Genomic DNA, 13,892 nt, shown 5'->3' with positions numbered 1-13,892 from the left:
ATAATAAGTATTTCATATTAATTCATTTGGTACTTATTGTTGGTTGAGATATATATCTAATTATTGTTCTACTTACGATCTGACGAGTAGCTATATTTTTGAATAGAACTTATTTTCGATAATTTCAATTGATTTTAATCGATTTAAATTTCTTTTCTATTTGAAAATTGGTTATGAAACACGGGTAATCTTTTTATTATATTTATCTTATGATATTTACTTTACTTTATATTATACTCATTTATTGTGCTTTTAATTATTAATTTTTCTATATGTGATAGTGGATTTTCATTGATGAGTTCTTGAAAATTGGTTATTTTCCCTAAAACTATATATATATATATATATTGATAAATTGTACTTTGCCTGAAGACCCAGTGTATCCACAGCAAAACTCAGAGTAGCAAGAGACTGACTTGACCAAAATAATATTATTAAACGAAACAATGGCATCAAGTACTCTTTCTTCTGCTAGTCAACACTAAGCCTTCTTTTTTCTGTCGAGAGCTTAGTCATTGCATGGTGATCGACATAAGCTTTAAGCTCACATAAAAATACCATATATATATATATATATATGTGTGTGTGTACATAAAGCTCTCTTTTGCTCTCCCTCTCTCTTCCCCCATACATACCAAAATAGATGAAAAATCCCACAAAAAGCACGTGAACTTAACTGAATGAAAGACTAGAATCTGATATTTTTTAATAACATCATTGACACTGATTTCATAGTTTCAGCAGAGATATGACTTATCCAAACAATTTGAATATGCAAGGTGATTTTGGCATCATCTGACATTATCATTCTCTTGTGTGGTATTGGACATCATTATTGCAATCCTGGAAGATTGGCCCACATATTAGCATGCTTTTCCCCACATATTAGCATGCTTTTCCCCATCTGTTAGTTATTCAAGCAGCCACTTAACCAAATATCCACCGATTATTCTGTTTGACTATTTGGTGAGAAATTGTAAAACAGATTATGTATGTGTGTGTGTATGTTGTACATCTATACCTGAATATCTATCTAGCTATCTATATACACATACACATATAATTACTTATATTTATGTAAGTAAAATGTGGTATACTAAATGCATTCAGTAATGCATAAATTAAAAGATAATTAACATAACTTGTACAATACTAGGACATTAAAAAGATAAAGATACTAACATTATATATTGATAAAAGGCAAAAAAAGAGGTGGGTTCTCAGCTAATGATTGAGGGAGAGGAGACATGAGATACTTACAAAGATGCACCCAGGCTGGATATGCTGGACTTGCGCCTAAATACAGATTAATGTAATGAAGCAATGGTTGAATGTATAAATGAATGACAAAAAGCATGAAAATTGAGAAGAAATGAAATAGCAACAATGAGAACAAAAAAAAAAGTGTACAATTTTGATTTAGAAAGAATGATTAATGAAGTAAATAGAGTTAGTGTGTTATGACTTATGGGCTTTTAATGGAAAGTAAGTTGGCTGTTAGGGATGGCAGTAGTAAGATTTAGCATTAAGTGTATTAATATTTATTGTGGGTTATTAATATTTATTAAAATTAGAAGGTTAACTAGTATTTATTGAAATGCTGATATTTAATCCATAACAGTAATATATATAGTTGCATCTTGCCAATATTTTGCCAATATCTTTTCTAATATATATGTCATAGCCTCAGGATGATTTACAATAATGTCAATAATGTATAAGAAGATTCACATATGTATGTGTATATATGTAGTATAAATAATTTATGTAATTCATAAACAAATAGATTTACATTGATTAAATGAACAAATAAATGAATAGATAAAAGAACATATATTAGGAGTCACATTCATTATTTAAAACAAACTGAAATGTTAGAGCTCTAATTAAAGAAACCATCTTTGTCTGATTGTGGCAATTATTGGATACTGGCTCTCAAGTCAAGCATACAAAACAATTGAAAAACTGTTCATAAATGTGTTATTTTATACAGCATCTGTTCAAGAGAATAGTGATTCGTTACAGCTGTACAAATACAAAATATAAAGCATGCTCCAAAGTGCAGGGAATATACCTGCATGATTTATAATGAGGAATGCTCATAGTGTAGGGGGAAAATGAAGAGAAGACTTTTTAAAAGAATTAAAAGAAATAATACGTTTTGGGATACAGACACACAGAGGTTTAAATATATCAGAGAAACAGGGGATAACAGACACAGAGTAATATATGAACAATGTTGTGAACATTAAAGGTAGGAAAACAAAAATAAACAGAAAATTTCCTAAGTCCGAGCAGATACTTTCTAACAGACACAATTTTGAACCAATCATGCAAAATGCAGCAAATTGAAATCTAACTAAACTAACACTTGTTCCTCTGGGATTCATCCATGAATCTAAGGACAATGTATGAAGAATTTTTTTTCTTTTCAAACCTAGTTTACTTTATCTTGCTTCCACAATTTATATTAGATTGATAAATGATACTGAAATGAACCAATGACTGACATTAAGCCTGGAAGTTTATGAATTTTGTGGGTGGTTAATGTTTTTGTTCAACAGTGATGAATATTGAAAAAAAAAAAAATACCCACAGAGACAGACACACAACCCCACCTCCCCACACAAGGTAGGAATTAAAATGGTGTTCAATATGAGATCGAACAACAATAGAAAGAACAACAGTATTAGGTGTTGATCAAGTAGCATTATGTAAATGTGTGTGTGTGTGTGTGTGTGTGTGTGTGTGTGTGTGTGTGTGTGTATATTTTTGTATATATGTGCAGAATATGCCAGAAAATGTTTATACACACTTCATGGAATTAAAAAAGGTTACCTTTAACCTTTTATGCCTTTTCTAGCCTATTTGAATATGGTTGGCATTAAAAAAAAAATTGTTTCTAAATTTTAATGAAAAAATTTTTCATTTTAAAAATATTATTTTTACTGCTGTTAAGGTGTGATATTGAGAAAGTTAGGTTGCACTTGATCAATTGTTAATGTATGAAATAGCCAATGGGCATTATTTTGAGATTAAAAAAGCTAGAAACTTTCTTATGACTTCTTGATGTTATTGTGAGCAACTGTGACAAAGTAATAGAGGTATGGCTGTTGTTTAAGGAATGTAAGACCATTTTGAAGTGGTATTTCAAATTTGAGAAAGATGTTGATATTCAACAACAATGGAGGCATGAGTTTGGAAGAGAACCTCCAACACACCTGTTGATTTCATAAATTTGTGGTCAGTTTGAAACACATGACACTGTGTAAGATGTGTGAAAGGGAAAAATCTATCAGACTTCGTAGAGTAGTAAGTGCTGCTTCTTTGGTTATGGGGTTGGAATATTTCAAACATTTACCAAAGAAGTCTACCATACTATGTGCACATGAGACAGGAATAAGCAGTACAAGAATACGGTGCTTTCTTAAAAGAGCTAAGTGAGAAGCTTACACCTCAAGATTATTACATGCAATTAATAACGATGAACTTAATCAAAGAATCAAGTTTTGTGTGTGATTTCAACACATGGTAGGTGAGGAAAAAGAGTTTGTGAGGACAGTTGTGTGATCTGATGAAGCACAATTTAAGCTAAATGGAACAGTGAACTGATATATTTGTGTTTACTGAGCACCAGAAAATCCTTGTTTGCATGTGGACAAAGCAGTCATTGTGTAAAGTGTCATCAAGTTTAATGGGACCATTTTGCTTTGAAGGTACTGTCACTGGTCAAGTGTACCTAGACATGCTATGCATGTCCATTCACATTTTATGGAAATGATGAACTTTTCTTTCAATATGGTGTACTTCTAGACTACTACCAAGATATATGAATTAACCTGGATGGGACAAAGAAGTATGGTTGAATTCTCCTGACTTAGCATCTGCAGACTTTTACTTATGAGTCACACTAAAGGATGTCATATATCACAGAAAACTGGCTACACTGATTGCTCTCCAGGAGAAAATTGAAACAATATTTGTAGTAATCTCACTGGACACTTTGGTTAACATTGCCTAAACAGCAGTTCACCATGCTAATAAGTGTCTAAAAGCTAATGGCCACCACTTTGAGCACCTCTTGTAATTGTAGAGGTTTAAGGTTATTTATATTAATCGTGTAATGTCTGAATAAATTCAGTATTAAAATATTTCTACATATCTTCTTTACTCGAAGGAGGTATACACTTTTTGGTGGACTCAGTACATCTAGGTACACACACACACACACACACATGAATACCAAGATTAATTAATGTTTCACTTCTTTCACTATTTTATAATCAGGGTAAAATAGTATTTTGCAGATAAGCTATTTTAATCATTGAAAGAAATACATGTTTATTTAAAACTGAATAGACTTACAATGCATTTACTTATAAAAAGAAAAAAAAAACGTCTTTTCAACAAAATTATATGTAATTCAGTCAAAAATATATATAAACTTTCTTTAGTTTATACAGTAATCCCTCGAATATCATGGGTGTTACATTCCAAAACTCCCTGTGATAGGTGAAAATCTGCGAAGTAGAAACAGTACTGCACTGTGTATCTTTTCTATTGTTTTTCTAATTTGTATATATTAATTTTATTATAAATGCAAGTTTCGTTTTCCTTACAGTATGTGAGATTCTTTGTTTGCTCATCTATGGTACACTACATATTTTCTTTCAATATATTTTAATTAATGTGTTATACAGTGCAGTACTGTACTGTATTTTTATTTATTAATTTATTAATTTTTAGTTATGAAAATGCTTATTTTACCACAGAAATAATTAAAATATAAAAAAATATAAATATCTATTGGCCGCAGAAACTCGTGATACACTGAGGAGTCCACGATATAGATTTACATATGTTAGCCAGAAAAATCCGTGATGTACTGAGGGTGTGATAGGTGAACCGCGATATGGCAAATGGTTACTGTACAATGAGTGGAGGCGCAATGGCCCAGTGGTTAGGGCAGCAGACTCGCGGTCACAGGATCGTGGTTTCGATTCCCAGACCGGGCGTTGTGAGTGTTTATTGAGCGAAAACACCTAAAGCTCCACGATGCTCCGGCAGGGGATGGTGGCGAACCCTGCTGTATTCTTCCACCACAACTTTCTCTCACTCTTATTCCTGTTTCTGTTGTGCCTGTAATTCAAAGGATCAGCCTTGTCACACTGTGAAACGCTGAATCTCCACGAGAACTACGTTAAGGGTACACGTGTCTGTGGAGTGCTCAGCCACTTGCACGTTAATTTCATGAGCAGGCTGTTCCGTTGATTGGATCAACTGGAACCCTCGACGTCGTAAGCGACGGAGTGCCAGCAACAACAACTGTACAACAAATAAAAATATGAAACATAGAAAATAAATATTGCATTACTGGTCCTCTTTGATTTTAATCCATAAGAAGCAATGTATATTTGAGCATTTTCCTCAGCTTCTTCCTGTTTCAACTGCTTATACAAATTTAAATCTTCTTCTAGATAACCTGAGATTGTGGTGAACAACACTGTTACATACAACCACCTAAAAATTTAATATTTTCTCCACATTTACAATAATTTTAATGTGTGCTCATGCTAGTTAAGACATGTTACACTTGCTTGAATTTCACCTGGCAACTTCTATTGAATCAAATTGATTCCTTATTGTTATTCAACTAGAAAGGGCAATGTATAATTTCCCAACAACACTTTTCTTTTTTCTCCTACTTGTTTTATAATCTGCATTTTGGTAATTAATGATGGTTCTTTATGCTTACTTAATATGATAATATAAGAATTTTGAATGAATTTAAAAAGAAAATCACTGTATATGGTACAATGTAGCAGCAGAGTCAAACACTCCAAAATATAAAAGAAAACCAAGTGTGACTACCGATTGTTTTGTAACAAATAAGAACTGAGATCATAATAGAACATAGATAAATTCTTTTATTGCCGTTACAACCATAGCAGGTAGCTTAAAGCAAAACTTAGGACTATTTTGACATTGTTTTTTTAATGTACAATTATATTTCTAAAATTATTTTAAACCTATGAGATGGAAGACAATCCAAGATGAGGGCTCTATCTGAATTAGGGACTAATCTGTAGGATAGATATTGATTAATCTCTCTTCTGAGTAAACTTTTAATTATAAGTTGATAGTTAGCATAAAAAATTTTTTTCCATATAATCTCATACTGGGTAATTAATTGTTTAATTGTTGGAGTATCAAAAAAAAAAAAAAAGAAAAAAGCTAGAGCATTTCAATCAAGAAAAGCCGTGTCATTTTAAACATCAAAATGGGAGGGTTACATAACCAACAATGCTGTCAATGAAAAACCAACAGCCAAAGCATAGAATCCACCACCATGAAACCTGGGCTATAGAAGAGGTGGTGGTGGTGGTCAGGATGTAGTTAGAATGAAGACTAGAGATTTCCTCATTAAATTCTTTCTAGTGAATTAATTACCAGTAAAAGATCTCTATGATGTCTTCTTTGCCATTAAAAAGACCCTCAAAATGGCTAAAATTTAGACAAAATTGTGAGAAACTAAGGCCAGATCTGTTCCAACTCTATCACTACTGAAACCGACCTTTTCTGACAAAAGGAAGTTGAAGAAAAGCATAAAGAATACAAGATGCAACAACAATCATACCTACAGCCAGTATTTTGTTGCCATCTTTGTTCCTGCTTGTTTCGTATGAGAATATCAACATGGAGGAACCACTGAATCAGGAGAAAACTAAGATTCTCAGACGTGAGAATGAGTCTCACATTATACTGAATAAGATTCATCAATCAGTATGTTAGTGGCTTGTAAATAAATACACTAATCAATATTCTTTATGCATTTAAGAAGAATTGAAGGGAAAAATCTAGAAGAGCTATCCCAGGTGTTGTAGTCATAATGGATTACACAAACTGACAATAGACAATTTCCATGCTGTTGATCTTTTAGAATTTATTAAATTTAATATAATTTATTCATAGAATGAGTGTCCAACTTACAATTCTGTTCCTTTAGTTCTATTGTAAATAAATGTATTTTAAGTCAACATCTTCTACATAGGAATGAATTCCTCCTAATTGTTATAAAAACAATGAAATTTTACATTGCTGCTTATTAAATTTTTGTTTCTATATTTGTTAACATATTAGGTGTGGCTGTGTGGTAAGAAGTTTGTTTCTCAACCAGATTCCATCTCATTATGTGGCACCTTAGTTATTCTTCTGCTATAGCCCTGAGATGACCAAAGACTTGAATGAATTAGGTAGACAGAAACTGAACTGTGTGGTGGGAAGCAAGCTTCTTACCACACAGCCACTGCAGAGCCTACTTTATTATCAAGCTTGAAAGGAAGACAGGCAAAGTTGAACCTGGTAGGATTTGAACTGAGAGCACAGCAGGTCAGAATTAATACAACACATTCAATCAAATGCTCTAATAAATCTGCCAATTCACTGCCTAATATAATATTCTTTTCTACTCTAGGCACAAGGCCTGAAATTTTTGGGGAGTGGGGGGGGGTCGATTAGATTGACCCCAGTATGCAACTGGTACTTAATTTATCAACCTCTGAAAGGATGAAAGGCAAAGTCGACCTCAGCGGAATTTGATCTCAGAACGTAAAGACAGACAAAATACCACTAAGCATTTCACCCGGCATGTTAGTGTTTCTGCCACCTCACTGCCTTTCAAGCATGGTATATTGTCAAAGGTCTTGGTAATGTTCCAGTAATATTTACATGGATTGGAAATATTACTGGAACTCCTTTTTTTTGGGATAATGAGTAGTTACTTCATTCCATTCTCTTAGATTTCCTTGATGTCTTGAAATCTTGTTCGTTTCAAGTGGGATTTGATTCTTGCCTTGGTTTCAGGGTCATTAGTCATAGACCCATGATTCATCACCCATTATGACTATTTTCAATAAGTTTTTGTCTTTCTTGATACAATCAATGAGATCCTGCACAGCTGAAACCCGATCATCTTTTTGAGATGATTATGCTCTACACACTTTACTGCCAAGCAAGAGCAAGAATGTTATAACTTAGTGTGCATGCATGACAGAGTTCAAGGTCAATCTGTGCCAAGTGGCTTCACTCTGCATATTTTAGCTCTGTTACCATAGTAACAGTCCTGATATTTTTTTGATTAGACCTCATAAATCTTGAATTTAACAATTTTGTTTGTGTCCTAATGATTTTCAAACTCCAAACTTTAGTCTAGTATGTGCTGTAATCTGGATAAATGAACTTGCGCACACAAATAATCCAATATATCATGCTTGAGGTTTCGAAAATGCTTTGTTAAGGATATACAAATCAGACTGTAAATCTAAGATATATAGTTTCTACAAATTGCTTTCCCTTTATTTTAGTGTTCGATAAATGTTCTACAATACTTCAGGAAGTAGTTGTTTATATCAAATTTGAGATATTCAGATATTAAAAGAACATAAGAAGATAGAAAGAAAAGGGTCGAATTTGACTTAATACTTTAACAGAGTATCCAAAGGATGAAGTCTCTGTGATAAGAAAGTTTTGGTAATTTGAATGGGCTATGCTAATTTAGTGACAATTAAAATAACTATTTCATAAATCAAATGGAAATGAAATAAAAAGAAAATACACACACCAGTGAAACTAGTAGGAACAAGTTGGAGATGAAAATTATTCTTACACTAATGTCATGGGAGTATTGATGTATTGTTTTATGAAAAATAAATTATAGACATAAAAACAACAAACAAACAAACATGTTTTCTCAAACAATGATGAAATAATGAAGATAATAAGATTAGGAGAATAATATATTCTTTAATGCTGTGAACAGTAGCTTCGAATCAAGATCAAAGTGTAAAAATATCCTACAGATCTCATAATACTCGACTAAAAATAAGTGATCATAAATTAGTTTTGTTTTCACTAAAGAAACATTTACCATTTTCCCATGGTAAATAAAGTAAATGTTATGCAAAGATCATTTAGTGCAAATCCATTTCAATGTATCATATCTAAATTTAGTGTTCATATAACATACATATTATTTATATATATATATATATATATATATATATATATATATATATATATATATATATATACACACACACATACACACGTGTGTATGTGTGTGTGTATATATATATATATACAAATATCTTTTATCTTTTACTTGCTTCAGTCATTAGATTGTGGCCATGCTAGGGCACACACATCAATCCATCTACAAAGAAGTTTCAGTGAAATTATAAATATAGAAAATTAGGCTTAAAAAGGCTTAGATGTTATCACTCATGTTCATTAGAAGCAAGGAGGTTATTGTTTACATAAAAGATCTGAAAAACCATTCCTATTTAACTTGTGTGGCTAAAGCTGGAATGCCTTGGGCAAGGGGATGGAGATGAGATGATACTAGACATTATTGTAACTTTATTTTTGACCAATAATATTCAGCTATAAACAACTCTGGAGAAGTAACTTTTGCTATTGCAGAAAGTGTTATAACACTTTCATGGTCATATTCTTAATAAAAATGCTTCAATTTGTTTTGAAAACAATAAAAATAATGGAGAGATTTAGTCAAATAATTAACTGTTACAGAGATGTCCTTGCATGGAAAGTGTTTTGGTCTGAAACAGTGTGTTGAAACTAAAATGATCAAAGCATGGGAGGCACATGTTAGTCATTCAGAGACACACAATAGCTATTAACTTAAACGTTTATTGGTTGTAATATGGCTAACAGGAATTTTCCACACTACAATTAGCTATTATATTTCTTTTTATATCAAACTGGTGTTCAGAACATTATCTTACCAAAGAGCTCTTACACTAATTATCAAAATAAATTTTAATTTAATATATATGTATATATATATATATATACACACACACACACATATATATATCATATTACTAAAGATCGTCTTGGGTCTCAGGTGTATTAAAAGGGTTACTTGAATTATCATTATAATGTCTCATTGTAATGGGTCTCACATCAGGATTTCCAACCAGGAATTTTCAGTTGTTAGATCAAGTGAACCACCAGGCTCATTGCATCAACACGTATGCGGTTAAAATTCCTACAGACACATGTACCCTTAATGTAATTTACAGATAGAATCAGCATAACACAGTGTGATATGACTGAATCTATCTGATAGGTTTCTGTAGTTTCCATCTACCCAATTTCATTCACAAGATATGAGTCAAACCAAGTTTATAGCGATTGTGAAGTGAACTGAGTATCCATTTGGCCATCCTGCACCTACAAGTTCATTATAACACCATCCCATATAGTGAAATGACAGTGGAACATATCTGTAGGACAAATACAGTTAGATATGATTGAGGACACTGAAGCAATCTGTCAGATGCTTGAAGAACAGTGTCCAGATTTAACATGTATTAAGATGCAGAGGGGCTGGCACAGGACTGCCAGTGATGGAGAGCACTGGTAATCCTGGTTGGCTCTATGTATGATGACATTTCTGGGACCACTAACCTGGGATGACCCCAGCCTCATTAAGCAAGAGCATGAAGCAATGCAAAATCATTGTTTTGAATCAGCCATGCATTACCTTGCAACTTTGAAATTTCAGTGATGTAATTATATATTTTTAGAGTGACATTGTAGGGTAGGTGTGAGAAGCCAGGTCTAGCTGATTTTAACATAAAACTGGTTGCATATTTGGGCCACTTCTGGCTGGTTTAAATGCTAAAGGGTTAAATCAAGCATGAAAGGAAGGGTCTGTTAAATAAGAAATGAATAGAATAGAATAGTTTGTGATAAAATTGTCCCCTCATCTCACCAGGTAATTTATATTTATCAGTTGAAAGAGAAACCAATTGCCCCAAAATATTAAGGCTTTAGTTTGAGATCAAACTCAACATCCTATTTATGACTATGAAGTGTCTTTACAAAAAGTGTCTTTACAAAAATGTCTTTACAAAAAGTGTCTTTACAGAAATAACCAACATTGAATAAATTGAAATTAGTAGGTACAAACTTAATAGTATGAATAAATGGAACTGTGGAGCAAGATGTTTGCGAAAAGAAAAAAAAAAAATGGGAATTCATGATGTCAACAGGATTCAGGTTGATATAAAATAAGGAACAAGAGGAAAGATGCTTGATTAGTTTTGAACTTCACAGGCAATAATTGGACTTCGAGAGAAATAGTAAGGAAACAATCAATCAAATTGACCTTGATATGTAATAAGGAAGAGAAACCATGATGTACAAACGATGTTAGGAAGACATGGATGGGAGTTGGGCAGTTTATGAACTCTATAGAATTAAAACAAGAATATTGAACAATTACTAGAGTAAATTGTAGTATATATGCACACACACACACACACACAAAAAAAAAGAAAGAAAAAGAAGCTAGATCTAATTTTATATACAAGCAAAGACATACACATGTTTACTTGACTAACCACTATTAATTTTGATTTCTGAGTGTGTGTATGTACCAGTACACACACACATGCAAACACACACACGCACACACACACACACACACACACACACACACACATGCACACGCACACACACACACTTAGATGCCAAAATTACTTAAAATATACTCTAAAACACAGAGAATGAAACTTGCAAAATTCCAAACAAACAGATATAAGACATCAAGGGATATATTTTCATAGGATACATGACTTAGAAAACAGAAAAAAAAAAGAGAAAAGAGTTGGGTGGATGAAGGGTTTGGAAAGACAAGTGATAGAGATGGTACTTACAAGGAGGCACCAATGCTGGCTATGCTGGATTTGCGCCTTATATCCAGAAATAATGGAGGTAGTGAAGGACAGAAAATAAGAAAGTGAAGTGAATTAACTGACTGAAATTTAAAAAGAATTATCAACTTCTGTTTGGAAAGTGATTAGAAAAAACAAAAAAAATGAAACAAGAAGTCTGATAAAGGAATGGAAACCAATCATCTATCATGATGATATATGATTAATGTGTTGTTGAGGTGATAGAAAATTAACGATTATTGACCACAACATGTAAAATGTTTTTTAGAGAAATAAGAAAGGATGATGGTTCCCATTCAACACATTTCTTTCGAAAACTATCTATCTAAACTGTTGTTACTTAAAAAGTGAGGTAAAATAGTAATGTAGATAATTACATAAGTTTTTGTGTGATTTGCCTAAGTATAAAAGAGTTAATGTTTCATTAACTTTTTTCAGTTTTTTTTATTGGAATTCAAACATCTCACTGAGGCAGATGAACTGCAGAAAAAGTCTAGCATAATAATACCATCTTGTTTGATGGATTAGGCCTGCAACAGGTCGTAAATACATTCAAACATCCACATTCTGGTAATTCTAAAATGAATCACAGTTCTTAATTAGTGACCTAATTCCTTTGTAAAATATTGGTTATGTAGAAGTTGTAGCTTATTTTTGATGTGTAACATCAAGTGAAATATGTAATAAGCTATAAATGTGTGTATCCTTAACATAGAAAGTGTACATAAAAGAAAGTGGTAGAGCATATGTTAATTTCGAACACTATATCTTTATCAAAAGCAAGAATGTTACTAAAAAATTACATCATTCACTTTCCTGTCTTTTCATGTTTTAATCTATGTACTGTGAATGCACTTTTATCTTTCACTGCTGTCTTTCTTTACTCGACTAATTGCTGCTTTCTGTTCCCTCTCTTACCCCTTTCACCTGAGTATGGCTTATAACAAGCTCATTATATTATTATTATTATTATTATTATTAAATTTGACACCATTAAAAAATACTTATTTTTTTGTCACTCTCTTTAGAGAGATATAGATGTGAACTAGTTCTATGTGAGGGTTGATATGTATGTATATCTTAGTATGGAATGAAGTGATTGGGTGGGTGCAGCTGTTCGGACACTTATCATTTGGCATGGTTGACTGAACATTTGGCTTATTTTGGTGACAGTACTTTATTGGTGCTGGAGGTAAACATGCGCAGAAATATACACATACAGTTTGAAAGAGTGTGAGAGAGAGAGGGAGAGAAAGATTACAATTTATTAATTGAATGCAAAAGGTCGTAAATACATTCAAACATTCACATTCTGGTAATTCTTTCCCTCTCTCCATGCACAAAGAAAAATATATTGTAAGAAAGAAAAGGAGAAGAATATTAAAACAAGGGAAACATTAAATGCCTGATGCCAAATATGTAGGCATTGAATCAATAATGCCAAATAGGTGGCACCAAAATAGTTGTGCCAAAACATCTCATACCCATCTTGGTGGGTGGGTTGCTTAGGTGTCCTGAAAGTCCTCTTTCTTCTCATCTCACTGGTATCTCAAGGTAAGGGCAAATTGAGCCATTGCTCAGGAGATCACAGATCTAGGGAACTCATGCTAATCTATGCACACCAAGGTTGTGTGTAGAGGGAGCATATTGAATTGCTTTGCTCAGCAGTCTGTAATGCTGTTATGATGGCCCTGATCTTATCATAAAATCTTCATAAACTAAAGCATATAGTCAATGATGAGGGTAACACACTAATGTTCTTTCACTTCACACTTGAGATTGAAACTCTTGTGTAAATAGTGAATCTCCAGAACAACCAAAAAAAAAAAAAAATGATATATTAACATAATAAAGCCCCTATAACCAGCCCTGATGATTTTTATTGAAGAGTCCAAAAGTTCTGATAAACTCTCTTACTACTTCATTAAGAAAAAGAAGTTCTGATGCATCTTCTGCCCCTACTTTGAAGCTGAGAAACTGATAGGAAATATTATCAAACCAATGTGAAACTGCTCTGAAGTTATTTCTTAAAATCTATATGTGCATAAAATAGAAGACATTGTATCTCATGTATATGTATGTATATTCTATATATATAAAAGAAAAAGTATGATTTGTTCTGTATATTGT

General features: G+C 32.5%; 1 protein-coding gene across 9 annotated transcripts in view; it reads right to left on the bottom strand.

Annotated features, from left to right (window-relative positions):
- The window catches only part of LOC106871495 (band 3 anion transport protein), a 762,999-nt gene that overhangs the window by 95,007 nt on the left and 654,100 nt on the right, over window positions 1-13,892 (bottom strand). For 6 of the 9 annotated variants that reach the window (XM_052970953.1, XM_052970950.1, XM_052970948.1 and 3 more), the window contains one exon: window positions 11,745-11,780. The exons of the other annotated variants lie outside the window; for them this stretch is intronic. In XM_052970953.1, the coding sequence (XP_052826913.1) occupies window positions 11,745-11,780 (36 nt within the window). The remainder of the gene's footprint in view (window positions 1-11,744; window positions 11,781-13,892) is intronic. 9 annotated transcript variants of the gene reach the window in all.

The sequence above is a fragment of the Octopus bimaculoides genome, chromosome 1 (assembly GCF_001194135.2).
Source record: "Octopus bimaculoides isolate UCB-OBI-ISO-001 chromosome 1, ASM119413v2, whole genome shotgun sequence".
NCBI lineage: Eukaryota > Metazoa > Mollusca > Cephalopoda > Octopoda > Octopodidae > Octopus > Octopus bimaculoides.
The sequence above is the reverse complement of the archived record's forward strand: the minus strand, read 5'-3'. Positions and strand labels throughout refer to the sequence as shown.